The sequence below is a fragment of the Indicator indicator genome, chromosome 1, assembly GCF_027791375.1.
Source record: "Indicator indicator isolate 239-I01 chromosome 1, UM_Iind_1.1, whole genome shotgun sequence".
In the NCBI taxonomy this organism is placed as follows: domain Eukaryota; kingdom Metazoa; phylum Chordata; class Aves; order Piciformes; family Indicatoridae; genus Indicator; species Indicator indicator.
Window position 1 is genome coordinate 59,449,208 of NC_072010.1, and position 26,576 is coordinate 59,475,783.

General features: G+C 40.7%; 1 protein-coding gene across 3 annotated transcripts in view; it reads right to left on the minus strand.

Moving 5' to 3' along the window:
• FGF14 (fibroblast growth factor 14) overlaps positions 1-26,576 on the minus strand; it is a 398,429-nt gene that overhangs the window by 106,238 nt on the left and 265,615 nt on the right. The window contains exon 1 of one of the 3 annotated variants that reach the window (XM_054380960.1): positions 23,212-23,404. The exons of the other annotated variants lie outside the window; for them this stretch is intronic. Coding sequence (XP_054236935.1) covers positions 23,212-23,404 — 193 coding nt within the window. Of the gene's footprint in view, positions 1-23,211; positions 23,405-26,576 lie in introns of those variants that run through there. 3 annotated transcript variants of the gene reach the window in all.

A 26,576-nucleotide genomic window follows, 5' to 3' on the forward strand; every position in this document is an offset into this window, starting at 1 on the left:
TCCAAGTCTGTTGAGACACAGCAATTCCATGATGATAGTTTCTCCCTTTACCATTTGATTGGTCAAAACCAGCTATAAACACTATTCCTTGCCAAGTCTGACATAATTTCTTAATTATGGATGCCAAATTACATGTGTTAAGATATTAAATGAGGTGAACTCCAGACCTGTTGTTGGTGTCTTCCAAGGACATGTGACATTCCTCTGACAAAGTGTGCACACCTGCCCCAGAGATAGTGATCTTGAACTCCTTAAGGAAGAAGTGCAGAAAAGTGGGCAGCTCTAGATATGACTTCTCTCATTTTGAAGGACAGCTCAAAAATGTAACAAGTTAATTACACCCGACAGAACTTATTTATCCACCTAAAACATCTCTATCGTGTGCTCTTCAGACCTGCTCACCCTCTGGAGACACTAATGCTCTCACCCCTTTGACGAGCCTGTCCTCCTGAGGACTCAACTCCAGCCCCTATCAGACTACTGTGTTTGGACTAGGCTTATCGTATCATTCAGACAGCCACTTATTCACTCTTAGATTGTGTTAGAACACCCACCTATGCTGTAAAAATGCAGCCATATGGGCATAACTGTATTTAAAGTGGTTTGCTTAGCATCGTCAACTATCAGCTACTGACTTTTCTTGCATCAGGGTTTCCACTCCACCCTTTAATTTGAGGCTTGTCCTGAAAACTGCTTTACAGAACATACACATTCAACTAGTATGTTTTAAACAGAAATTGAAAGCAATTTAATTCTCCAGATATGTTTGCTTGTACTTCAGCAGTATCTTGGTAGCTCCAGTGAAGGCTGAGGCACTACCATGAAAGCCAGCATTCAAAACAGCGAACAGGTCCTAATGCTCCTAAAGAGCAAATTTACATTTTCTGAGTATTGACATTAAACTATCTTTAAATCTCTCATGTTTCCTGCACATCTATTGTAATGACAAATAAAACATTATTTAAAGCTCAAAGATTAGAGATCGAAAAGCAGGGAATTTCTCCCCAGGATTTCCACAGCAACTTTTGTCTGTGCCTGCTAACACTGAGGTGATAGCACTGCTATTAGCCCTTATCATGCAGCAAGTGCAACAACCAGCACGAATTTTACTCTGTAATAATGTCCTAAAGATAGCCTTCAACTGAATATTTCACCTTTCTTTAGACTGACAACACAGGGCCTGAGATTTCCAAGGCAAAACTGGCAGCTCAGGGCCAGCTGCACAGCCCCATGACTGCAGAGTAGGCCCCAACCAGGTAGATGCTGCTTGGCTGCAGGCTGGTTGGCAGACTGGCACACTAACTTCAAAACCCTATGTCGACTCAGCTTCATGGAAACAAATTGCTGCCTGCCTTGTTTTCGTTATCTAACCCTCACATGCTCTTATGTGGGATGTGTAATGCACAGTCCGACGGCTGCTCCTCTGTTTCATAATCAAAAGTGTTGCTAGTCCTTCATGTGTAATACTACAGGTGAAATGCTGCAGAGTTTAGTATCATATCTCCAGTGCATATTTACATACACTTATAGAATCACTGAACTGTTTCAGTTTGAAAAGATCTCGGAGATTGTTGAGTCCAACCACTGACCTAACACCACTATGGCCATTAAACCACGTCCCAAAGTGCCATGTCTACATGGTTTTTGAACACCTCCAGGGACAGTGACTTCAATACCTCCTGGACAGCCTATTTCAATGTCTGACACTATGTTCTAAAACAGCATAACATGAAACGTCCAACACTTTTGGGGTTTATTAGAACATAAATTCAAGTCTCTACAGCTCCTAAGTCCAGCCATGATAAAAAAACCAAACCAAAAACCCAAAACCCAATCAAACCCAAAAACTACTAAAAAACCCCAAAACTCAAACCACAACAACAACAAAATAACAAACTGAAAGGATATTACTAATTCAGAAAGCTTCCCAAAATTAATCTTCTTCCTTTTCAATCAAGCTCACATTACAGCAGAAGTCCTTGTTTATTTTTCATAGGCCTTTGATGTAGTTCTCTATTTCTATACTGAAATACAGCAGAGATCTTTGACATAAATCTTGCTCAAATTTGACACATAAGCCAAACTCCTCTTTTTGCACACAGAGAGGAGGGGCATGTATGGGCCTTGATTATGCTTTATAAGGTTCTTCACTAAAATCTGCGTCAGTGGCCTCAGCAAATGGGTGACACTTGATTTTTCTAAGAACTTACTTTCAGCCATATGCAAAATGTAGTCTTACCAGAGAAGGAAGAGGAGGAAAGGGGAAAGTAAAAGTTCCCATAACTGTGACTAACTCACCCACCATGATTTTTAGTGTTTATTTTGCAGACAAACCAGAAATCTGCTGATTTGTAATCAAAGTGTCACTTCAGCTGTTTCTAGGGAACATAACCAGACAACATAACAAAGGAACCACAAGAAAGCAGATGAGTAATGAGTTTGCTTTCAGTTCAAGGCCTGAAGATAGTAGGCCATTCGCTACCTAATGTAACCATATAGGCCTTGCTACTGTAATGTCAAAACAACAGAGAGGATTTTACACAGCTCCTTCCTTGTTGCAATACTAAGTAGAGAAGTGGTGGCAACTCATCTTACCAAGAAGGTCTGACACACATGGCTCAGAGTGCCATATGACTTTAGGTTATTTATGCCATATGACTTTTGGTTTCTAAGGTGAGTGCCCTGACTCACACTCTCAAAGGTCATAAACTACTCACGGTGCCTCATGCTGGAGACAGAAGTCTGAAGTTGGATGATGTGGATAAAAGAACTATGGTGCCACACAGGATGTTTGAAACTTCCTGGAAACAGGAAGGTTGGGCTTTGCTTTCAGAACCAGGATCAATTTACATTTTTTTAGTTTACCAAAATGAAAGAGAAACCTTGAAATCAAAAGCAAAATCAAATGGATTAAAAGCGAAAGTGAAAAATGGTGTACCACTAGTAGCTGAAAAAACATAGGGTCACATCAAAATGAACAAAATCATTAACAGCTCAAAGTATAAATACTTCATTTCCTGAAAAACTGAATCCTAAATTCAGTCAAGGACTAAGTATTTAATTTCAAAGTTGAGTGCAATCTTACAGTTTAATAATTAAATTGGCTGACAACTTGAAATAAATATTCGCTTCACAACTGGAAAATAATAGCAATAAATATTGTGAAATGCCTATCTAGAAATACAAGGCATACTCCAGACTGCTTCCAAGTTCACCCTCTCCCCTAAAAAGTGCAACGCAGTTAAACTAACATGTCTGTGAACACTCCTATTGCTTTGAATTCTACGTTTTAGAATAAACAAGATTTCCAAGAAAAGTGCCCTGTCCTACCAAATATCCCATCAAAAGCAGAGGCATACAAATGCTTTCCACTTAAGCCAAGATCAGATGGGTTTTGGTTTTACCTATCAGAGTAGTTCTGATGTCTGTGAAAGGACTCAAAATCCAAAGACTCCATCATAGATATATACCCTATTTGGAAACACAGAGACTCTGAGGAAGCAGAGTATTACTACCAGATACTAATACTCGTAACAGCAGAATCTACACTCTTCCCATTGGGAAAGTGTCATTTACTCAGACAGAAGTGTCCGTTACTGAATTTCCTTGGCTGCTTCCTGAGTCTCCATGTGTCCAGCTCTAATGCCACAGAGTTTTTAATTTTTGCCCAAAATTGCACCACAAGTTGCCTCTGTATTTCTACTTTGCATTTATTATCTTTACAACGTGGTGATATTTGAATAGTTTGACATAAATATTTTAAAGGCCATCTAGTTATTAATTAAAATTACTCTTACTCAAAGTAAAGACAGAATGCTTCCATTGTAGTAGGTTTAAAAAACACTTGTGGTACCGACAAATTTTCATATATGTCCTGCTGATTACATCACTCTATAAACTGTAATGAATATAAGTCTATGCCAAGACTCCAGAAGTGTTAAGAGAAGGTGAGGATGGTCCTGTGGGAAAAGCCCAGAGGTCTCAGTCAGGAGAGGAGTATGGGTCAGGCTCCACTTCAGAGGAGATTGGGCTGATCCAGAGCACTCAGGCACATTCCTGGAGGAGGTTGAGCATTGTCCTCATATTGCAGATTCACAGTAAAAAGACCCTGCTGCCAGCTTATTTACAGGCAGACTTTAAACAAAAGAGATAAGCATCACCTTCACTTTACAGACAGCAAAACAGAAGCACAAAGCGGATGAATGGCTTGTCCAAACCAGCAATAAAAATGAGGTTTTTCTGCACCCTAGTCCAAGATATAGAGCTCCTATACAGAAAGATTTAACATGACTGGAAAAGATACAATTAACAACTGGATAGACAGAAAATGCTATTTACAAGCATGTCAGAGGCCAATTACTACCCTGAGTTCTACATTAAATTGAGTGCGTTTCTTTGTGTAAGACAGTATTAATCCCACTGTTGAGGCAAATGGAAAGATTTTAATAGAGGAATTTTAAGTGGAGGAAGTGCAGGCAAGGGGAAAAGGCTTGCCACTGTTAATAAAATAAATAGATGTCAGCAGAAATAGACATCACTTATTAGAAGCCTTCTATTCATGGAGCAAAATGACAGCTTATAAAATCCTTCCCAGCGCTTTAATATGTTGTGATGAATGCAACTGGAAGGGGAAAAAAAAAAAAAGAAAGAAAGAAAGGAACCCTCTCAACAGTTTCCAAAAATTCCAAATAAAATAAACTGCTTCAAAATTGTATTTTGGACAATTCATGCTAGCTATTGGGTATGTGTTATTCACAATAAATAATTTCTCAGTTGAATTACTTCCTTTGAAAACTCACAAAATATTTTAATTGCAGTATTGTACCCTATAAATAGCTCTAAGACTTTTCTTAAACTGCTGAGACATTTAAGGCTGAGTAAACTAGAAATTAGTATGTATATTAGTTACATAATTTTGGGATACCAGCAAAAAGCTAAAAGGTCAAAGTTCTCGAAATCTCATAAATAAATAAACACTAGTATATGATAAAAGTTTCTGCCACAGAAACATCTGTATTCCAGTCTTGTTAAAAGAAGATAAACGTTAGTAATGAGAGCTAGAACTAAGATAATCAGAAACTTTTTACCGATACAGATGGGAGACAACTGCAGACAAACGTTAGGGAATTTGAGATTTTTAAAATCTACTTATTATACCACAAAACAGTCCTCCTTCTTCAGACATCAAACTCCTCTGTGACAGAAGAGACTGTTTTTCTTCTCAGCCCAAAAGTTCAGGCTCACAGCTCTACCAGGCAGTCTGCTACCAGTCCAGGCACTGAAGACTGGAAGGCTTTCAGGAGGCAGAGAGCTGAAAGACACACCTGAAGGGGAAGAGACTCTGCTCTTGTGACACCTGCAGCATTCCAGAAATTACTTCCTTGTTCTACTTGATATCTTATGCAGTCCCTTGAAGAAACAAGATCCTCCCAACAGCAACAGGCAAACTGCATAAAGATCTAGCTTCCTTATCACAGTATACAGGTAACACCAATGTACAGGTGCCATACGTATTCAACTAGTCCAAGTGACGTCCAAAATTAGCATGTAGATGTGGCAAATGCATTAAGTAAACCCAAAGGAGATGAAGTTTACACTTTTCTTTAGCAGAAAATGCTTCTAAGATACTGAAGTGATCCCTTTTTGATTATCTGCCTTTGATTATCAAAAACAGGTGATAAAATATAGATTCTCCTGTGTTCTGCAGTAACCATCTTTTCAACTCATCAACTAAGAATGAGATTCCAGCTCTACAACTGCCCTATGACTACCATCACTCCACCCCACCAAACACTCTCTGATAATGTCCTGGCATTGGTAACATCAGGACATCGCTCATCTCCTGTCTGACTAACACAATGTATTTTGAAAACACTTTCCAGCTAAAATCAAGCAGGAAAATAATGTTCCTGTTGTGAAATACTTTTTCAGGATAAAACCCAGAACAAAGCTCCCTTCAAGAAATTAAAAAGAACAGAAGAACAATACCAGAGTTACTCACACAGGAATAACTGGAAGCCTGGCAATCAGCACCCACTGGAGATTCAGGTTAAAGGCTTTTTTGTCTGAACTGAAGCAAGCAGGAACTTGGACTTGAAATGCTCACATGGTAGGAGAATGTTCGACCCACAGAGCTGCTCATTACACCTGGGGTTTAACAAAAAAGTTCTCCAGCCTCAAGACAGTTTTCCATCACAGATTTTAACAAAACTATCCTATTTTGATGGAAGTGTGGCATTTGGCCAAACCCAACAGAATAGTAAAACAGTTTCAAGCAAAACCTTCTACCAGAAGGTCAGACAAAATACAGCTCATCTGCCAAAGAAGAAGGATTACAAGCTCAAAGAACAAAGCAATGTGCAACTGAACACAGCACAACAGGTCACCTGAACATGTCAGAGAATAAAATACCTATACCTTTGAAAGAATCCCTTGCTCATTAGGGCAGTTTCACCACTGCTACCATAGCAGTAGACAACTTCAAATTTAGCACACACATACATGTGCACCATTCCACCTTCACTGTAAGAGGCCAGAAGCCTACTTGCAGCTGTGATCACTCCTTCGTCATTATTTGGAAACACGAATGGAGCAAACTCTTACAAAATTTGTGTTCAATACGGCTGCTAAAAATAAATCCTAGATACATGAGGCTATTTAATTTGTTAAAAAATGTTCTTAAGTAATTTAGCTAAACCATCTACCATACTTATCTCTGCTTCCTTATAATGATGACTGAAACTTTCTAACCTACACAGCTCTTGATGTTAAACCTAATATGCTGTTGTGTCTCTGTATGATTGCTTATATTTGATAAAAAAATCATATAATTATTTAGGTTGAAAAAGACCTTTGAGATCATCAAGTTGAACCATTATCCTAGCACTGCCTAGTCCACCATCAAGCCATGTCATTAAGCATCATGTCAGTGCAACTCCTCTAAGAATGTAAGCTAGAAGATGAATGCAATGTACTGAAATCTTTCTGGATGCCAAACACAACTCATTTTCGTAAGCATCCAGTAAAAAGTCTACCAACAGAAGAATTTTAGTTGTATTTTAAATAGTCTGATTCTTTACAAGACAAGCAAGAGCTTGATCACTGATGTTATTTTTTAGGAAAAAAAGTTTCCATTCAAATGATACCTTCCAGCTTTTATTTCTAAGAGGCCATAGCAGTTTAATGAAACCGTAGGCATCGTCCCTTATATTCAAAGTGAACATGAACATAAAGGCAGATGCATTTTTTATTCAACATTAACGTATAAAAAGACAAGTATTTGAAAAGATTACTAAATCCTTCAGAAAGACAAAATTACTTATTTTAATTGCAGCAGAAAATACTTATGTTCTTTCAAAACTGTGGATAGGTAACCTTGTGTCTCCAAGATTACTTGGAGATATATGTTAAAACCTCTTTTTCTCTAAAAGTTCCTAAAAGTGCTACTAAGTTCATTCTAGTTTCTCAAACAGAAGAATGAAAACATTTCTATGAATACTATTTTCCCCCTTAAATCTCCTAAGTGTGAAACCTTCTCTTTAAAATATATGAATTACAGGAAATGCATAATGCACAATACAGTTTTCACTGTCCCTCACTACATCTTGCATAGTTTGTGTGGTTCTATCTAGCTTCCTTCAGCTTCCCTGCCCACCCCCCCACCTTGCAATATCTGATTTTCATGCACCTACTAAAGACCATCACAAATGACATGCAGTATTCTTTCATTATCAGTCAGGTGTGTTGATATTCAAGAACCACTTTCCCCAAGCTCAGGATCAGTGTATTTTTAAGAGCAAGAAAACAGGCAAGGGAAAAGGAGGCCTGCATGGTTGAACAGGAAGCTTATGAAAAAGCTTAAGTGGAAGAAGGAATTCTACAGTACATTTAAGAAGGGACTGATTCCTTGGGAAGATTACAAGAATGCTGTCTGAGTATGCAGGGATGAAATGAGGAAAGACAAGGCCTCTTTGGAACTGAGCCTGGCAAAGGGACGTCAAGGTCATCAAGAAGGGTTTCCTCAAGTATACTGTAGGCGATGTGGGCCTGGTGTTGAATGATGCAGGTGCAACGGTGATGAAGGATACAGAGAAGGTGGAGTTACCGAATGCCTTCTTTGCTTCAGTCTTTACTGCTCAGGTCAGCCCTTAGGAATCCCTGACTTTGAAGGTAACAGAGAAAACTTGAAGGAAGAACAACATTTCCTCCTTGAGGAGGATCAAGTTAGAGATCAATTAAATAAACTATATGTAAGACATAGAATCATAGACTGCATTCGGTTGGAAAGGACCCTCAAAGGTCATCTTGCCCAACCCCCCAGCAGTGAGCAGGAACACCTTTAACCAGATCAAGTTGCTCAGGGTTCCATCACGTTTGACCTTGAATGTCTTCAAGGATGGAGCTTCCACCACCTCTCTGGGCAACTTGTTCCACTATTTCACTACACTCATTGTAAAGAACTTCCTCCTAATGTCCAACCAAAATCTATCCTGCTCTAGTTTAAAACCATTGCCCCTCATCCTACCAGTACAAGCACTTCTAAATAGTTCTTCCCCATCTTCTTGTAGGTCCCCTTCAGATACTGAAATGCTTCTATGTTATCCCCAGCGCCTTCTCTTCTCCAGGCTGAACCATCCCAACTCTCTCAGCCTGTCCAGGTAAGGGAGATGCTCTGGCCCTCTGATCATCTTTGTGGCCCTCCTCTGGAGGACACTGGAGCGGGTCCATATCCTTCCTATGGGAGGACTCCAGAGCTGGACACAGTACTCCAGGTGAGGTCTCACAAGAGCAGAGTAGCAGAATCACCTCTGTTTATCTGCTGGCCGTGCTTCTTTTGATGCAGCCCAGGATGCAATTAGCTGTCTGGGCTGCAAGTGCACATTGTTGGCTCCTGTCCAGCTTTTCACCCACCAGTATCCCCAAGTCCTTTTCTGCAGGACTGCATTCTATCTCAAAATCCCCCAGCCTGTATTGATATCAAGGACTGCCTTGACTCAGGTGCAGGACCTCTCATTTTGCCTTATAGAACCTCACGAAGTTCTCTCTTCTCTCTCTCTCTACTTAACCTAGCCTGTCTAAGTTCTTCTGGATGGCATCCTGTCCCTCAGTTATGTAAACCACACCATTCAGCTTGATATGACCATTGGTTCTGATGGAATGCATCTGCAAAAGCTGAGGGAGCTGGCAGAAGTCACTGCTGGGCTACTCTCCATCATCTTTGAAAGGCCCTGGAGAAGAGGCAAGGGGCCTGAGGACTGGAAGAAAGCCAATATCACTATCATCTTCAAAAAGGGTGAGACGAAAGATCCAAAAAACTACAGATCAGTCAGTCTTACGTCCATCCCTGGCAAGATGATGGAACACCTTGTTCTGGGTATTGTCTCAAAGTATTTGGAGAAAAAGAGGGTTATCAGAAGCAGTCAGCATGGATTCATCAAGAAGTCATGTCTGACTAAAACGATAATTTTCTACAAGGGCATGACTGGATGGATAGATGAGGAGAGGGAAATGGACATTGTCTACCTTGACTTCAGCAAGGCTTTTGACACATCTCACAGCATCCTCATAGACAAGCTTAGGAAGTGTGGGTTAGATTAAATGGACAGTGGGGTGGATTGAAAACTGGCTGAAAGATAGAGCTCCAAGGGTTGTGGTTAGTGGCACTGTCTAGCTGGAGGTCCATAACAAGAGGTGTCCCCCAGTGTTCAGTATTGGGGCCAGTTTTGTTCAGTATTTTCATCAACAAACTGGATGAAGGGATGCTGATGACAGAAACTGGGAGCAGTGGCTGACACACCAGAAGTCTGTGCTGCCATCGACCATGACCTGGACAATCTGCAGAGTTGAGCAGAGCGTAATTTTATGAAGTGCAATAAGGGCATGTGTAGGGTACTGCACCTAGGGGGGAATAACCCCATGTATCAGTACAAGTTGGGGGCTGACCTGCCTAGAAAGCAGCTCTGTGGAAAAAGACCTGGGAGTCCTGGTGGACAACAGAGTAACCATGAGCCAGTAACATGCTCTTGTAGCCAAAAAGGCTAATGGTATCCTGGGATACATCAAGAAAGAGTGTGGCAAGGGGGAAGGAGGTTATCCTCCCCCTCTCCTTTGCCTGGTGAGGCCTCATCTTGAGTCCAGTTCTGGGCTCCCCAGTTCAAGAAGTACAGGGAACGGCTTGACAGGGTACAGAAAAGAGCTACGAAGATGATATGGAGACTAGAATATCTGTCGTATGAAGAAAGGCTGAGGAACTTGGGGCTTTTTAGCCTTGAGAAGAGAATGCTGAGGGGGGACTTTATCAATGCTAATACTTAAAGGGTGGGCGTCAGGAGGATGCAGCCATTCTTTTTTCAGTGGCATTCCAGCAACAGAACAAGAGGTAATGGGCACAAACTTGAACACAGGAAGCTCCACGAGGAGGAACTTCTTTATATTAAGGGTGGGTGAGCACTGGAACAGGCTGCCCAAAGAGGGGGTGGAGTCTCCGGAGTCATTCAAAGCCTGTCTGGGCAACGTCCTGTGCAAATTGCTCTATGTGAACCCGCTCTGGAGTGGAGGTTGAACTAGATGATAGCTAGAAGTCCCTTCCAACCACTATCATTCCGTCATTCTGTAAGTGTAGGGACAGAAGGAGGGGTAACAGTTTTAAATTGAAAGACAGTAGATTTAGATTAGATGTGAGAAGGAAATTATTTCCAGTGATGAGGCACTAGAACAGGCTGCCCAGAGAAGCTGGAGATGCCTTATTCCTGGAAGTGTTCCAGGCCAAGCTGGATGGGCCTTTGAGAAACCCGATCTAGTGGAAGGTGTCCCTGTCCATAGCAAGGCAACACGGAACTGCTGGAGCAGGTCCAGGGAAGGGCAACAAAGACTATCAGAAGGCTGGAGCACCTTCCTTATAGGGACAGGCTGAGACAGTTGGTGATGCTCAGCCTGGAGAAGCAAAGGCTCTGGGGAGACCTTAGAGCAGCCTTCCAGTACCTCAAAGAGGGCTACAAGAAAGCTGGGCTTGTAGTGATAGGACAAGAAGTATGGATTTAAGCTTGAGAAGGGAAGATTTAGTGTGAATATTAGGAAGAAATTCTTTACAGTGAGGGTGATAAGACACTGGAGCAGGTTGCCCAGGGAGGTTGTGGATGCCCCCTCCCTAAAGATGTTACAGGCCAGGCTGGATGAGGCCTTGAGCAACCTGGTCTAGTGCTGTCTCTGTCCATGGCGGGGAGGAACGTTGGAACTAGATGATTTTTAAGGTCCTGTCCAACCTAAACCATTCTATGAATCTATGAAAATATGCTACATCAGCTAAGAGGCCTTACAGGACAAATAAAAGTTAAAGCCTAAGTAATTCATGACGCAGTACTTTCTGAATAAATCTTGCATGCCTTTGATGGAAGAAACCATGTTTAGCTCATTTGCTGTGTTTTGGTTTGTTTTTTTTCCCTTGAGTAACGACATGTCTTACCAATATGCTATACAGTACTGCCCAGTCAGGATCTGCCTGCCAAAACAGGCTTCAATGGAAATGCTGCTCTGACAAAATAGAAAATACAGCACACTTTGCAGTGAAAAACTCCACAAACCTAAATGTCAGTTTGTTTTCCCAGATGACAACACAGTCATTTCATGAACAGCTTTGTTTAATAAGTTGTTGGTATTGCTACTCCTCTGATTTCCAAGCTGAAGCTTTTAAGCAGCCAGAGCTGTCTCCAATGCACCGCTATTTCCTTCTGTCAGGAGCTGCTTACAAAGCAGTTCATGAACCACTTCTGCTCTATTTTTTTGTTTTTGAATGGTCTCAAGGTGTGGACCTAAAGCAATTTACCTTCCAGTACTCTGAGCTGTGTCACAACATAGCCAAGGATAACTATGCCCTCGCCTACATCAGAGAATCATACCCTTCTCAAGAGCCCAGCTGCTCAGGGAAACAACATCACCACTGTACCTATTTGCCACATCAGTCATCTAAATATCCAGAACAATCTTAACGTTTCATACCACCTGATCTACATGTGTTATGTATCTGTAGCTGCATCCTGTTGCTAAGATACTCAAAATCTTCACACCCTTCTACTGTTTTTTCTAATTTAATTTGCAAATACATAGTTACCCAAGCAGCATGTAAGCACTATGGTAGCTGTTTCACTGCTCCCACTGGAGCATGAGGTGATATCCAGTGCTGATCAATCTAATTAACGTCTGAGCAACAGTCTCATGGCTAGGCTTTTTCAGCCTTACATTTGCAGTGCAGAAAGATGGCATCATAAATGCCTCTGTCTCCAAAGGGCACAACTGAGCAACTATGTGTTGGGATGGTTAGAGAACAATCCTTTCAAAGGCATCTCTGCGGAAGCTTGCAGGAAAAGGTGGTGGCAAATGGCTTTCAGAGCAACAGAAAGTAATACTTCTCCTTCTTTGGGAATGCAAAAAGGAAAATTTCTATCTTGCTCCAAATACAGAGCCTGAATTATCCTGATAAAGAAAATCTATTCAATCTTCTCAACTTCTCCTGAAATAGGAGCTTAGCTACCAGTAAATAGACAACCTAACAATATTCAGAACTAGCTCACTGATCAACTGCCTCACAATTGTTTAAAAAACACTGCTCTAGTGCCTCCCTACAAAGAGAGAATAAGAAACATAACTAGCCACACACTCATAATAATAAGAATAAACATAACTAGCCACACACTCACAATGCAGAAAGTCCAACTGAATCCAGTATGCAGAAAGACCAAGGTCTGATTCATCATGCAAGTGATCTCTCAAAGCCCAAGAACAGATACAAGACCAAAACCCATAATATTAGTATTTCAACTGTTGTCACCTAACGACGCTTTCCTGTATCCATGATAAAAATTCAACCCATTAACCCAATGGAGGCATTCAGGACTCCGTAAGTTGTCAACATATTAGAGCCACTGTGCAAGACGCTGCTAATACATTTTCTTCACCTCCTACACAGTTATGACATATCCCTAAAAAAGAACTTGATATGCCACTAACTATTGGACTCAGCATGAGATTTGTGCCATTAGTCCTCTAGTATCACATTTCAAGTGCTCTGGAAAATAAATAGGATACAACCAAATTGTTTCTGTGTAATAGTACACACACACCTACCTGGAAATCAACTGGAGCTATCACCATTATATATATAAACTAATACACAATTGAAAACTAGCTGCACTTCATATAAATGAATAGAATAAAAAATACATAGAAAATCATTAAAGACGGCTTCTATGTTAGGTCTTGTCTGTAGCAGTCTGTGTCACCCCTGATATGATTATCAGCAAGAAAAATACCTAAAAAGATGCAGTACCTTTTTGTTGCTTCAGGCTCCAAATGTGGCTAGTTTCCCTACTATAATTAGGAACTGAAATTAATCACACTGCATATAAAAGTAAGAAGCCTAAGTTCAAAGATACTAGTCCACACAACTCCGATTATGTTCTAGATGGGTATTAATATCAGGACAGAAATAACTGAAACATTAAAAGAAATTGTTTTTAGAAGTCTGTTTAATCTACAAGTACTTACATCTCTAGTCAGGTTACTCAGGCATATTTAACTTAACCCTTTCTACACCTGAACATGACTGAACTGTCTTAAAGTTCAGCCAGAATTTGTAGTGAGTGGTTTTGGTACAGCAATTTACTAGCAATGCATTCCCCACCTATTTCTGCTCCACACTTACACTATTTACACTGAATGCTCATTAGTACAAGGCAGGCTTATCTTCACAGAATCACAGAATACATCTGATTGGAAGAGATCATCCAGTCCAACCCTTGACACAGCACTAGAGGGTCAACACTTAAAGCATGTCCCTAAGCACCAGGTCCATACCTGCTGCTTAAACACCTCCAGGGATGGTGACTCCACCACTGCCCTGGGCAGACAATTCCTTACATCTCTCCCTATATTTAAACAAATGCCAACTGTGAAAACCAAAATGCTGATACTTAATGAGTTGGTAATGAACTGACAAAACGACGGTTAAGAACCTCTAGCCGTAAACACTTTTTGGAATTAGTTTCACTAGGTTCCTCGTACTTGTGCAACTCAGTCTGCTTAAACCATGGGAGTTTTAGCTGCTGTCACTGTTCATCCATGACAAACTTTGATCACTGGCATCCAACAACCTAGAAAACTATCCCAGTAACTCAACAGAAATATCTTCTCATGCCATCGGTTCATTTCAGCCGTTATGTTTACAACATAAAACTCTAGTAAACAGGGTGGTGAATCGATTGAATTGCACCAGATACACCAAGAGGCCCTTGGGAAGGCTATTGGCTTGATCCAGCCACTTTGTCATCGTGCCAAACAACTATTCATGCCTTAGTTTAACTACTATCAGATTATTCAGGCTTAACCTACACTGATTTTAGTACCTTTCAACTGTGTGGAAAGCCTGATAAGTTTTCATTTCTCTGTTATTAACAGAGACACACTTTTGAGGCAAAAAACCATCTGAGAGTGCTAGCAAAGAAAAGGGAAGAGTATGGCTAACGGGAATGGCCTAGTTTTTCTATCTGTGGTTTGGAGTCAATTATCTTATCTTTACAGTGATATTCACTGTTTCCAAGGAAAGACAGATGCTTGCAACTAACATTAAGGGTTTCCTAAAAGCTGTAATTTATATAAATACAAGCCATCCATTAATTTTCTTTTATTTACATGTACAGGGTTTTGCTCATTTTACACAGAATTTATAACAGAATGCTTTTTACACAGAGCATTACATACCAATTTTACAAAGATTTCCAGAGTCATGTGCATTACATTAAAATACCTGGTTTTAGGTGGTAATATCACACTTGTTCATCTATACAAGCTAGCTAAACCACAGAATCTAATGAATGTACATCTACAAAAAGGCTAAAATGTTAAATTTCCTAGATATACATAAATCGAAAAATTAGGGACAACTGAACTTTAGAGCTGGAAATCAAAATGTTTTATTTCTTTTTTTTCCTTAAATATTCCCAGAATCATAGAACGGCCTAGGCTGAAAGAGACCATAGAGATCATCTTATCCAACCCCCCTGCCATGGGCACAAAGAATCAATACTGAGGCTCATCTGATTTAGCAGAAGTCTAGGGACACAGGAACCCCAAGTCTATGGACACAGGAACTAAAATTATTTCTACTTTGCCAGAAAACTAAAACATAACTGGTAGAAACAATGAAGTGGCGTTTACCAATCTAATGCCTGTGAAAGTTTAGCTGTAAACAGATCTCTGCACAAAACCATCTTCATAAGGTGAGAATAAAAGGTAAGTAAAAAAATGCAAGAAGTAAGTGTGCAAACAACTCTCCGTAAGTATCGCAAGATTTTGGAACAGTTATGAACTATAACCCATGAACTACAGAATTTAGGTTACCAGGGAGAATGATTGGAGAAAAGCCTTACTTCACTACATTTATGAACATAGCAATTTATTGTAAGATTGCTCTTAAAAACAAAATTAAGAATAAACAATCATGTATGAAAACCAAAATAAATAAATCCATAAATACCTATTTTACTTAAACTCTAGTAAACAGACTCTTCTTTATGAATTACCAGTAAACTTCACACACATTCTAATCACATGCTAATTCGCCTGCTGTTATGTGGAAAACTGCTGCAGATTTGGAAAGAAAATGTAGGTATTATAATGAAACAGACTTGTTAGTGAGGTACTTGCTGTTTCATTATAGAATATACTTTTAATGAAGAGTTTTAACATAATCTAGGCAAGAGACTTATGAATGGTTTTTACAGAAGAAGGTACATACAAGCCATAAATCTACTACTTTTCACAGAAATCTGAACTGTTGCCTTTGATCTTTCATTGACACTACAGAAAATAATACAAGCTCATAGTAATTTTAGTAAAAAACCCCATCACTGTACTAGTTTTATATGGTAAGTAAGGAATCAATTCTCTTTACAACACCCAGTGAATGCAAATTCTCATCAAAATGAAACTACAAGTACTGAGAACACATTACCACAGTAAGGGAGACCCTGGTACTAGCTTCCACCTCTTTGTTGAGAGTTCCACAAGAATCTCCACTGTAACCTGCTGACCTTTTCTTAAGCCTGACATATCTGTTGTTTGCTGAGTGATTTTGAAATTCAGTAACAAAAATGCCTTGAGGCTTGAAAAGTCCCTTTTCAGTGGGACATGAAGTTTCACTCAGGTTTACTTCTACAATGAACCATTAAAAATTGAGATTAATTTTAAAAAAACACATTACTTTCTTTCTCTTATTTGCTTTCTCTTTTTTTTCGCCAAAAATCACTGCAAACAGTCCAGCAATCAAAACCAGGTGCTTTGTAAAGCATTATAACAGGTGCAGCAGCAGCTACACTTGGCATATTGGACACATGTTGGAGTCTGCAAAACAAAGTAGAAATGGCAGGCTTTGCAATAGAAATTATAATTAAGAAGGACTTTTAACCTTTTTTAAAAATTAACTTCTACAGAGAGAAAAAGACTGTGTGCTTGTGTTTCTTAATACTGAATTATATGAAATAAAATGCTTGATTTAGTATCTTAAACAAATGCTGAGTTCCAACATTTGTTTCAATTTTACAGCCATTTTATCACACAGCAACTTCAATGCCTTTCGAAAGTTCTACACCTGGGCAATGGATTAGAATCAAGACCATAGATTTAATTAAATTGTTCAATCTAGTTACATCCTAGAGATTATACTTTATATCCTAGAGAAGGGCTTAACATTTGCATCCCAATTTCAGTCATATTACTTTAGCTTCATTGAGGAAAATCCTTCTGAAACAATCAGTATAATATTTATTAGCTTTATTAGCTTCATCATTATATGAAATGGCCACCAAAATAACCTAGGATCCTGAAAACCTTGAGGGAACAAGGTTTCTGTATTTATTAACACAGTTCATCAATTTCAATTTTATATCAACGTTTTATTATTTACTTCTTTCATTCTCATATTATCCTTCATGTGAAATATCCAAATTCTCCAACTTCTTCAGTTATTTATTTTCAAAATAATAAATAAGTAATTGAGGTAATGTCATCTACTTCAGGGTATGCTGAATTCATCTATAGTTTGTAACACAGAACCAAAACTTGAGAGTCCTGGACTAGATTCCTGCCTGACTCTAACTTGATCCAATTATATATTCCTCAATCCTGACACCAAAAGCAGCTAGCTTATTTCTTGGCAGCAGGAAATAGCATGTTCCTTCCATCTCAGGCCCACAGGAAATTATGTAGAAAAATGTATGGTCCATAATACAATGAAAGCAGGTCACTGAAGAAATTCAGAGCTTTACTAATTTTCTGTGTATGGCAGAGCATAAGATCTAAAATGATCACTGATAACTCTTCAGAACAAAACTATACTGGTTTCAAAGGGCTTCAGAAAAAGCTGATGGCACAGTAGGAGTAGATGACATTGGGATATATCTTCTTCTCTGTCCCAAGTCTAATACTCGCGTAAGGTAGAAATACTTTTCATACGACGAAGTAGGATGGACCTCTGTCTACTCATTACCAAAAATGGGTATCCAATCACACAGTTTTGTGTATCTTTAGATTTCTAAACTACGCTTTGATTCTAAATCAAAAGACACTATCAGTAAAGTTTTCTGTAATAAACTTTCTGAGTGTTAGCACTATACTAAAATTGATCACTGCTGTTTATAAGCTACTGGGCTGAAAATTCATTATTCAAAATAAGTTTTAAGTACTCATTTTAACTTAATTTAACAGACTGAAATATCCTGAAAAAATGATATCCACTAATAGATTCAATATTGCCAGAAGACAGAATTCTGTCTTCAAATAGAGTACAGAAATCTGACCTCTCCTGTAACACTTCTATCACTACACCGGTGTGAATAAAAAACCACCTATACTGATATATCCCTTAATATCTCTATTAACCAGATGATTCAGTTCTGCAGTGCATTAAATAGATACAATAATTAATACACCTTAAAAAATAGAAAAATTACTATATGTGGAAAGAAACTGCATAAGCTTTGGAAATCTAGCAAGATCACTCAAGAATGACAAGTTCATTTGCTAATGAATAGTTAAACCTCCAATTACCAAGTGAAGATAGTGAAAATCAATGCTTGTATTTAGGACATGGGAAACTGGGTTCCTCCAGTTTCACAGCAAATTTGTGTATCTGAAGACTACATCAGATTGGAGGAACCCAAACAACACATTACTTTATAGACAAAACAGGCAAGGAATTCAAGACAGAACAACTGTTGAGCATTTGAGAAATTTCAAAGAAACCTGAAGCTGCAACTAGAACCAAACTTAAAATATTTAGAAAACGTAACTGAAAATATTTACAGCTCTCTAAAATAATCCAATTTCTACTTCTAGTACAGAATTTTAATATACAGAATGGGTGAAGTTAAGTTTTTCTACTTAGTTTACATAAAAATAGGAGCTATTCTGAAATGTCACTGCTACAGAACTGCAGGTATATTAAATGGCCACTACCCTATCACCCATGTTTGAGACATTTCTAAAAATCAACAATCCCTAAAATTATGTCACAATTGTAAAGTTATTTTCCCCATTTCCTCTCAAAGACCATCTCATTCACCACTTTTAGAGTCACCAAACCCAGTTAAGAGAATTACATTCCACCTATTATATTTCTTTTTTAAAGCTTTCCCTAACAAGCACAGGGTCTATGTGAAATACAGAATGTGCAGAAAAGTCAACACCAAGTCTAGCACACAAATGTTTAAAAAATTAAAATATTTAAATATTATTAGAAAATTTTACATTAGATACAGCATGTTTATACATTTTCAATTTGTGATGATTATGCAGTCCTTTGAACAGATTATCAGCAAGGCAGGAAAAAGTTTGGAAAATGACGAATTTTTTATATATACTCTTAAGACTGGACTTGTAGTTGAAAAGGGATGTAGGTTAATTAGTTTCACTTGAAGAAAATTGTGAAGAATAGGGAGCATCAGTTCAACATCCAGAACAACAGACAGTCTTTCACCTAGACAACGCCATAGCTTGGGGATTCCATGAACTGACAGAAGAATTAATTCTGTAGTCAGTCATACAGCAGAGAGCAGCTACAAGTTTTGTTCTGCTAAAACTTTGAGAAAGCCAGAATATCAGAGGCTGCAGATAACCAACAGGGATTTGATACAGTTTCTTAAGCTTTGGGAAATGAGGCATGTACACCCATGTGCACAGATCACCATTTACATCATTCCACAGGTAGCAGAACTAAAAACTACTTAAGGCACTATGGATATGGAGAGTTATATTACATCTGAGACCACTAGCCACTACCACGTTTGCCACAAAATGTTAGCTGACATACTGAGGAGTTTTCCAAAACTGCTTTCTTTGGAGAACTGAATTACCTTTGTAGATAAATTAAAATCTAATTAGCGTGTTTTCTGAACATGTTCCCCAGGTCTTTCTCATAAATATTAATGTACAAAATCAGAGGCCAAGTAATTCCAAAATTCATACACTCTATGTATAAATTTAGAAGTCTTAGTGTGGTATTAACACACAGAAACAGTAAACATCACACTTGGGTTTTAATATATTTAAATGTTGAGTATTTTCCAGTAGAATACTCTCAAAGGACCTAATTAACCAAATGATATTTCAGATTAGCAAAGAATCTAGCTACGCAGATGAAAATACAAGCTAAGAAGTTGTGAATTTGCACTAGTGACAAGCACAGGTTTTTAATCTCTGTGCACTGTTGCTGCATGAGGTGAAGAACTGACATTTGTTTTCTTCTTATTGGGTAGCCTCAAGTTGTATAAGGTTATTTCACATGAAGACTCAAAATCTTGTCTGTCAAGTCTCTCATTTGTGATTTTATTAACATAAATTAAACTATTATAACTGAATAACCTCTAATCCAGGACAGGATGATTCATAATTGATTCATGTCTGGCATCAGTATCAGGCAAGACCTTGGCTTCATGGCTACCCAGAATTTATGAAAGTGGTTTCTTCATCAGATCACAAGTAGGATAAAATAAAGATTAAATAAATTTGAAATACCATAATACTAAACAATATGAATCAAAGCTGTCTGCTAAATCAAAATAGTTTCATCCACTAAGTAGCTTATCAGACAAGTTTCCCACAGAAATCACTTTGTCAGTTTAATTCATTAATCAAAGTTTCAGAACAGCCATTTAAAATTAGCATTGTGTCCATCATTACAGCAAATATACAAGCAAATATACAAAATATTAGCCTTTACCCTGACTGAGCTCCTGCATGGACATTTAATGCTATCCTTCCTAAATGTTAGTATTCTCAAATACTCTCCTGTTGATATTTCAGTAAGCTGCTAAATAAAGGACCATAACACGTTCAAAAAATCAGTCATGATGACAGGAAAGTCTTATATTCAGTAGGGGATACATATGATTTTAGCCTGTTATGTATGCATAAAAACTTCATTTGTTCACAAGTAAATCCTACTGAATAAGAACAGGACTCGCAGGCATTTTTTAAGAAGAGTTAAAAAATAAATAGTATTTTCAAGTTTCCTAACATGCTGATAGGGTGCATACATTATGCATGTCCATTTATCTAATTTACATACACATGCATGTACAAGAGTAAATGTATATTTTTAATTTTAAAAGCAGCATTACTAGTTTTTTTTGCAGCTTGACTATTTTTTTAAAGCTGGGAAGACACTTATTTTTCATATCGAAGTTCAAAGCAAAATAACTTTTTAATTCCATGAGAAATACAGAGTAGCTTTTACTGTTCTAGACAGCAGGTATTTTAATATTATAACTCTACTCTTCCACTGAATTGTACAAGAATGCTATGGGTGGTTTGTCACAGCTCAATTAGCTCATTTTTCACAATGCTCTCATGACACTGTATATACTTTACACAAAGTTTATTTGTCAAAATCCCATAGCACCTTTCTGACAACAGATGTTTGGCAACTAACCTGTTTTGCTTGGCAAACACTTTAATGGGTTTGACAATATAATTTCAGTGAAGAATTCAGTGGTCATTTAACTCAGTTGATGAAAACTAAAAACAGACTCTCATAGATGTTCATTTTAGAATTCATACTTTCATAACTTCTACTTTTAAAGCAGTAAGACTTATAAAATGTGAGGGGTTTCCAAACAATTATTTGTTCTAAATTACTCTGCATGAGATGCTTAAGTAATGACTTCTCCTTGATTGTTTCTTTGGTTTCTCTCCTAAATAATATGCAACTTTGAATCCACAGGTACTCCATTTATCCCTTTATACATCATGAACACACACAGGAAGAAGCACATTAGTTATTTTTTTCAGCAGAAATTCCTGCAGATGAGACCTGAATGTAAATTACGGGATAAATATCAGCATGTCTCCATTTGAAGTATTCTTAGAGAAAATAAACTCGGGGATCTGATGATGCAGACTTTACTAGTGAATAGCCCTTGTTCTGCTTATTCTTACTGAAATCATCTGTACCAGTAGTATAGGTCGACAGCTGAATCATATTCTAATCCAGTTCTCTTTTTAAGAATGTCACAATGAAAAATGAAGGAAGGAATGGATGAATGAAAAAAGGATGAGTTCACAAGTCTCTTTAAAGACCCTTCCAACTTACGAAAACGTCTGGTATGTCAGTGCTGTAAGATAGTCATCCCTTCCTCAGACTGTAATATAGTCAAATACAGACATTTTCCCCCAAGTAAGACAGCACAGGTGCTCAAGAACAATTGCTCAGTTAGCAAATCTCCCTAAACTTATTTTCATGAACAAACATCACATGCATAAATTGACCAAGTCCTTCAGACTTCTCTTTAAGTAGACTGTCTAAAAATAAGCCACCAGAGGTTTTGCCACTGACATGTTCTCACTCCATCTTCCCTCTAGCACTGTACTATCTAAAAATGGCAAGATTTAGCTTGCATTAGGAGTTACAAGAAATTATTCTTACAGCAATAAAGCCCTGTAAAAATTATATTGTACGGACTTTGTCAATTTATGCTATTTCAAGTATGAAGCATGGATAACCAGCAGGAAGGCTGATCACTTACGATGCTTCTTAAAATCATCTTCCAACCCAACCTAAAGATGAGCTATACTATACATACCAAATTACAACACATGGTGGCATTCTCTAAAGTAAAAGACAGTGACTTGTTCTTCACCATCGACTGATAGGTATTAGCCACGTTTTGAGCAATGATTAGCATTTTCACTCTCCATGATACACACCTTTTGTTCTAAAACTACTTACTTCCTGAGGACTAGTACAAAATAAGTCACCACTATTTCTAAATATTGAGTTCAATACCACAAAAATGTAAATATATATATATATATTCTATTGCAATACAACTCTTTTTATTTCTAGGGTTCTAGTACAAAGTACTAAATAAAATGCAGTCACCACAGCACTCGCTTTAGTCATGTCGGTTAAGTAATGGCCATTTACCCTGAAAAAGAACTGCGGGGCTAACTTGTTGGTCTATGTGATGAGACCCTAGCCTGGAATGGGCAGGAGACCGGCAGACTCACACCCGGGCAGCACCCACAGGGATGCAGAGCAGCTCTCCCACAGCTGCCGGCTCTGCAGTTTCTCTCACTTTGGTGACTGGGAAGGCAATGGGAAGCGAGACCCCCGCACTACAGCCAAGCCTACCAAAGCCAAGCGGGCAGCTGAAAGAAGGGACTGGGGGGCGACGGTTCTCGAGCACTTTACAAGCTTTCCACGTTGTGTGCTCTTTGTCCTTTATGGAAAAACACAGCAAAGCGGGGACAAGCAGGGCGACAGGCCTGGCTTATGACACGCAGACCACCTCCCCCTGAAAGGCTTCCTGCCCTGGAGCCCACCTGCCGTAACGAACACCGGAGCCCCAGGGCGGCCTGGGCCCGCTGGCCCAGGTGCCTCAAGAAGGGCGGCGACGGAGGCAGGCAGGCAGCTGCTCGCCCAGGGCAGGCAGCGCCGGGCAGCAAAGAAGGGTCCCAACAGAGGGGCTACAGGGCGGCTGCCGTGCCCCTCAGCCCGCGGAGCCCTTCGGCCGCTTACAGGGAACCGCTGACAAGCGGAGGCGGCCGCTGGCGCCTCCCGCCGCTGCCGCGCCCGGCCCGGGAACTTTCTCGCCACAGGTTGCCACCTCCCGCCCGCCCGCCCGCCTTGTAAACCCTCGGGCGGGCCCGGCCACAGGGACGCACCTTGGCGCCGCAACCGCCGCTTCTTGAGTCCGAAGATGCGGACCTTGGAGAAAATGTCCACCAGGTTGCCGTTGCAGAGCCCGCGGTTCTTGTTGGGGCTGTTCCGCCTCCTGCTGGCCGAGGGCCGGTCCCAGTGCTGCTCCCTCGCCTGCCGCTTCTGGCGGATCAAGCCGCTGGCGATGGCCGCTGCCATGGCTGATCGCCGTCTCGCCCACGTCGGCCGGCGCCGCGACGGGCAGTGGGGAGGGCGGCGGCGGGGCGCTCAGCCTCGGCGGGGACCCATGCCCGGAGGAACGGGCGAGCGGGAGCCTCCTCCGACCCGAGGCGCGGCCGCAGAGGGGCACCCCTGCCCTGCCGCCCGCGGCAGCTGCCGGCGCCGCGGGTCACCACATGGGTGCTCCGGCGCCCCTCCCGCTCTGCCCCGCCGCAGGGACACCTGCTCGGGCGACAAGCGCCTGCGAGCGGGCTGGCGGCGCGGAGCGAGCGGGACTCGGGGCACAACCGCGCCCGGTCAGCTCGGGTCCGGTCGGGTCCGGTCGCCAGCGTCGCCTCGCAAGGCTGCCCCTTAGCCCCGCGCTGTCGCCTGCTCGCCCGCCGCTGCCATCGCCGCGGCCGGGCGGCTACCGCCGCCTCTTCAGGCTCCCGCCTGATGATTGCCAAGTGCTTCAGAAATCAGCATCTGGAGAGAGCAATCTTCTCTGGGGAGAGCTGTAATCACGGCGCTTCAGTCCCACCCCGCTCCAGCCTCCCTGTACACACACACACACACACAGACACACACACGCACACACACAGAGGCACGCACCGCTGGAGCTTTTTTTGTCCTCTCCAAGGCCAGGGGCGGCAAGGGTGCATGGGGTGGAGGAGGGATGGGGGAGAGGCAGGAGAATAAAGCCAGGGGAGCGAGGGGCGGAGGGAAGGTGGTGTTGCTGTTGCAGTTTTTTGGTGGGTACCAGCGAGTTCCCGGTGGGTCTGCCGTCAGCTGCCACTGCGCCCCTTGACTTTCCGGATGGCTTCGTGCGGGTCTCCCTCCCCGCGGGGGAGGAGGGCGCTGGGCGCTGCCGGGGTGGGGCGTATAGCCCTCTCTGTTTTCAATCGCCCACCGAGGCACCTTCATAGGGACCCAGTCGCCAGGTCCTTGGCACTGGCTGGCTGCCTGCCGGCCTGCCCCCGGGTGGCCCGCACGGCGCATACAGCGGTGGCACCGGTACCTGTCCCGTTTCCCAGGACGGAGAAGCCTAAGGGCAGAGTAAAGCCTCTCAATTCTGGGCGCTCTGCACTCCAGGAGCTGACGAAGCTGGGGGTGTAGTCCGACGGGAGAGGGGTTTCTGCTGCATGCAAAGGATTTAGAGCCGTGAGGAAGAAACACACCTATGAGGCTGAGAGGACCTTCCAACCCAAACCAACACACACCGCTTGCGAGGAAAGGTTATAGTACCAGCAGATTTTAACTTAGAACGTGAACTAATTTCTGAGGTTTCTATAGGGCTCCCACAAACAGCCGCAGTAGGTAAATGTATCGATAAGCAGCACCATGTAATATTATTAATATTTTTTAATTTTCTCTTCCTAGTGTATGTCTTGTAGCACCTGAAGAAGCACCACCCAAACTCGCTAGACACAGAATGCCTAAGTAGTCTCTGCCCCAAGGAGTTCACAACACATTATATATCATAAATGCCATGTAAAATATGACAACTAATTTCTTTAATCTTTTTCTGCTGGATCTTCTCCCTTTTAAAATAAGGGCTCAATGTTTTGTTTTGTTTTTTCAGGTTGACTCTTTTCCAGCCTAATGGTGAAATTGCCTGGAATTCTAACTAATCAGAGGAAAGTAAAAGAAGGAAACTAGCAGCTACGCTGAAAAACATGCAGATATATTGTGTAAAGAAGGGCAGATACTTGCACAGGAGAATAGCATGTAATAAATACCTAAATTCTACAGTGTTTTCAAAACACTAATTTCTTATTAGATAGTTCTCTCCCCTCCCCACCCCCCACCCCCCCCCCAAAAAAAAAAAAAAAGGCTTTGAAGTGTAGATATCCATCCAGAATAATTCACTCCTTTGCAATAGAAACCTCATAGGTAAGAGTAGGCTCCTCTCTCAGCAGAGGCTTCTGCATCTCTGATGATTTTCCTAAATCCTTTAATCTACAAAGGGCTATTTTTATACAGAGGGCAAAAGTGTATGGTGGGAACTCCCTTATACAGGGATTTTGTATTAATACTAGACCAACTAGGAGCAGAACATCCACAATCGGATCTGGATAATACATTTTAATTCTATTTAAAAGTGTCTCTAAAGAGATTCAACTAAAACGCATTGGATTTTCTATCCGGCAATTTTTACAGAGCAGCAATTCCTCACAACGGTTACAATTACCCTAACTAATGCAATTAGACAGAGGGTTGTGAGGGTTTTTTTTTTTTCAATTTAAATTTCACTCTAATAGTTTTGCATACTGTTCTCTTTTCCCTTACTTCTCAGCGGCGAATAAAACACGGTGATGCCTTTCTTAAGTCTCCTCAAGGCAGAGGCGCTCCTCCAAATGCCTCTTCAGTGCCCAAACTACTCCCCCTCATGATTCCCCGGCTCGGTCCCAGCCCCCATAGCGGTCTCTGCCTTCAGCACCCCGGACAATAGATCAGAGACATCCTGAGACATCCCCTGCCATCGGCGGAGGAGGGGACAAGGCATAGCCCAAAGCCCTCTGCTCGACTTGGCTCCAAACAAAGGGATGAATGAGAGGGAGTAGAGTAGAGTGAAATAGAGGTCAAACCTGCACTATCTTTAATTTTTATAGGAATTTAGGAGTGGAATACATACAGCTCTTTTGCATAAGAAACTGTCCCCAAAAAGGGTGGAAAACGGTTCCATGTTTTCTTTTGCAGGAAAGACTTTATGCTATTCAATTATGCTATTCACTGCATACTCTCTACTACTATTGTTCCTTTTCCGTGGCTTTCTTCAAATCCTGGCCCTTTGCCAAAACACATTGACATTTCTCAATGATAGGGTGCTCGGGGTGGTGGCAAAGAACGGAAGGAATGAAGGTGAGAATGGACACTATGTCTTTAGACAGAAGACAATGTGGTTTTTACTCCAGAGATCAAAAACAATAGCTTTCTACTTGCATCTCAGAAATGCAGAGCAGTTGTTTACAACCTGAGGTTTTGCAAAGAAAACTCAAGAGAGCCATCTGCTGTCGTAACCTGTGATAAAGTGTGTGCAAGTCTAGTCAAAGGTTTTGCTAACAGATGGGTTGTAGAAGTATAAACATATCATCTACCTTAAAGACTAATAATTGCAGAAGATTGTGCATTTAGGACAAATGGAAATATACACTTGCTACATTGAAATAGA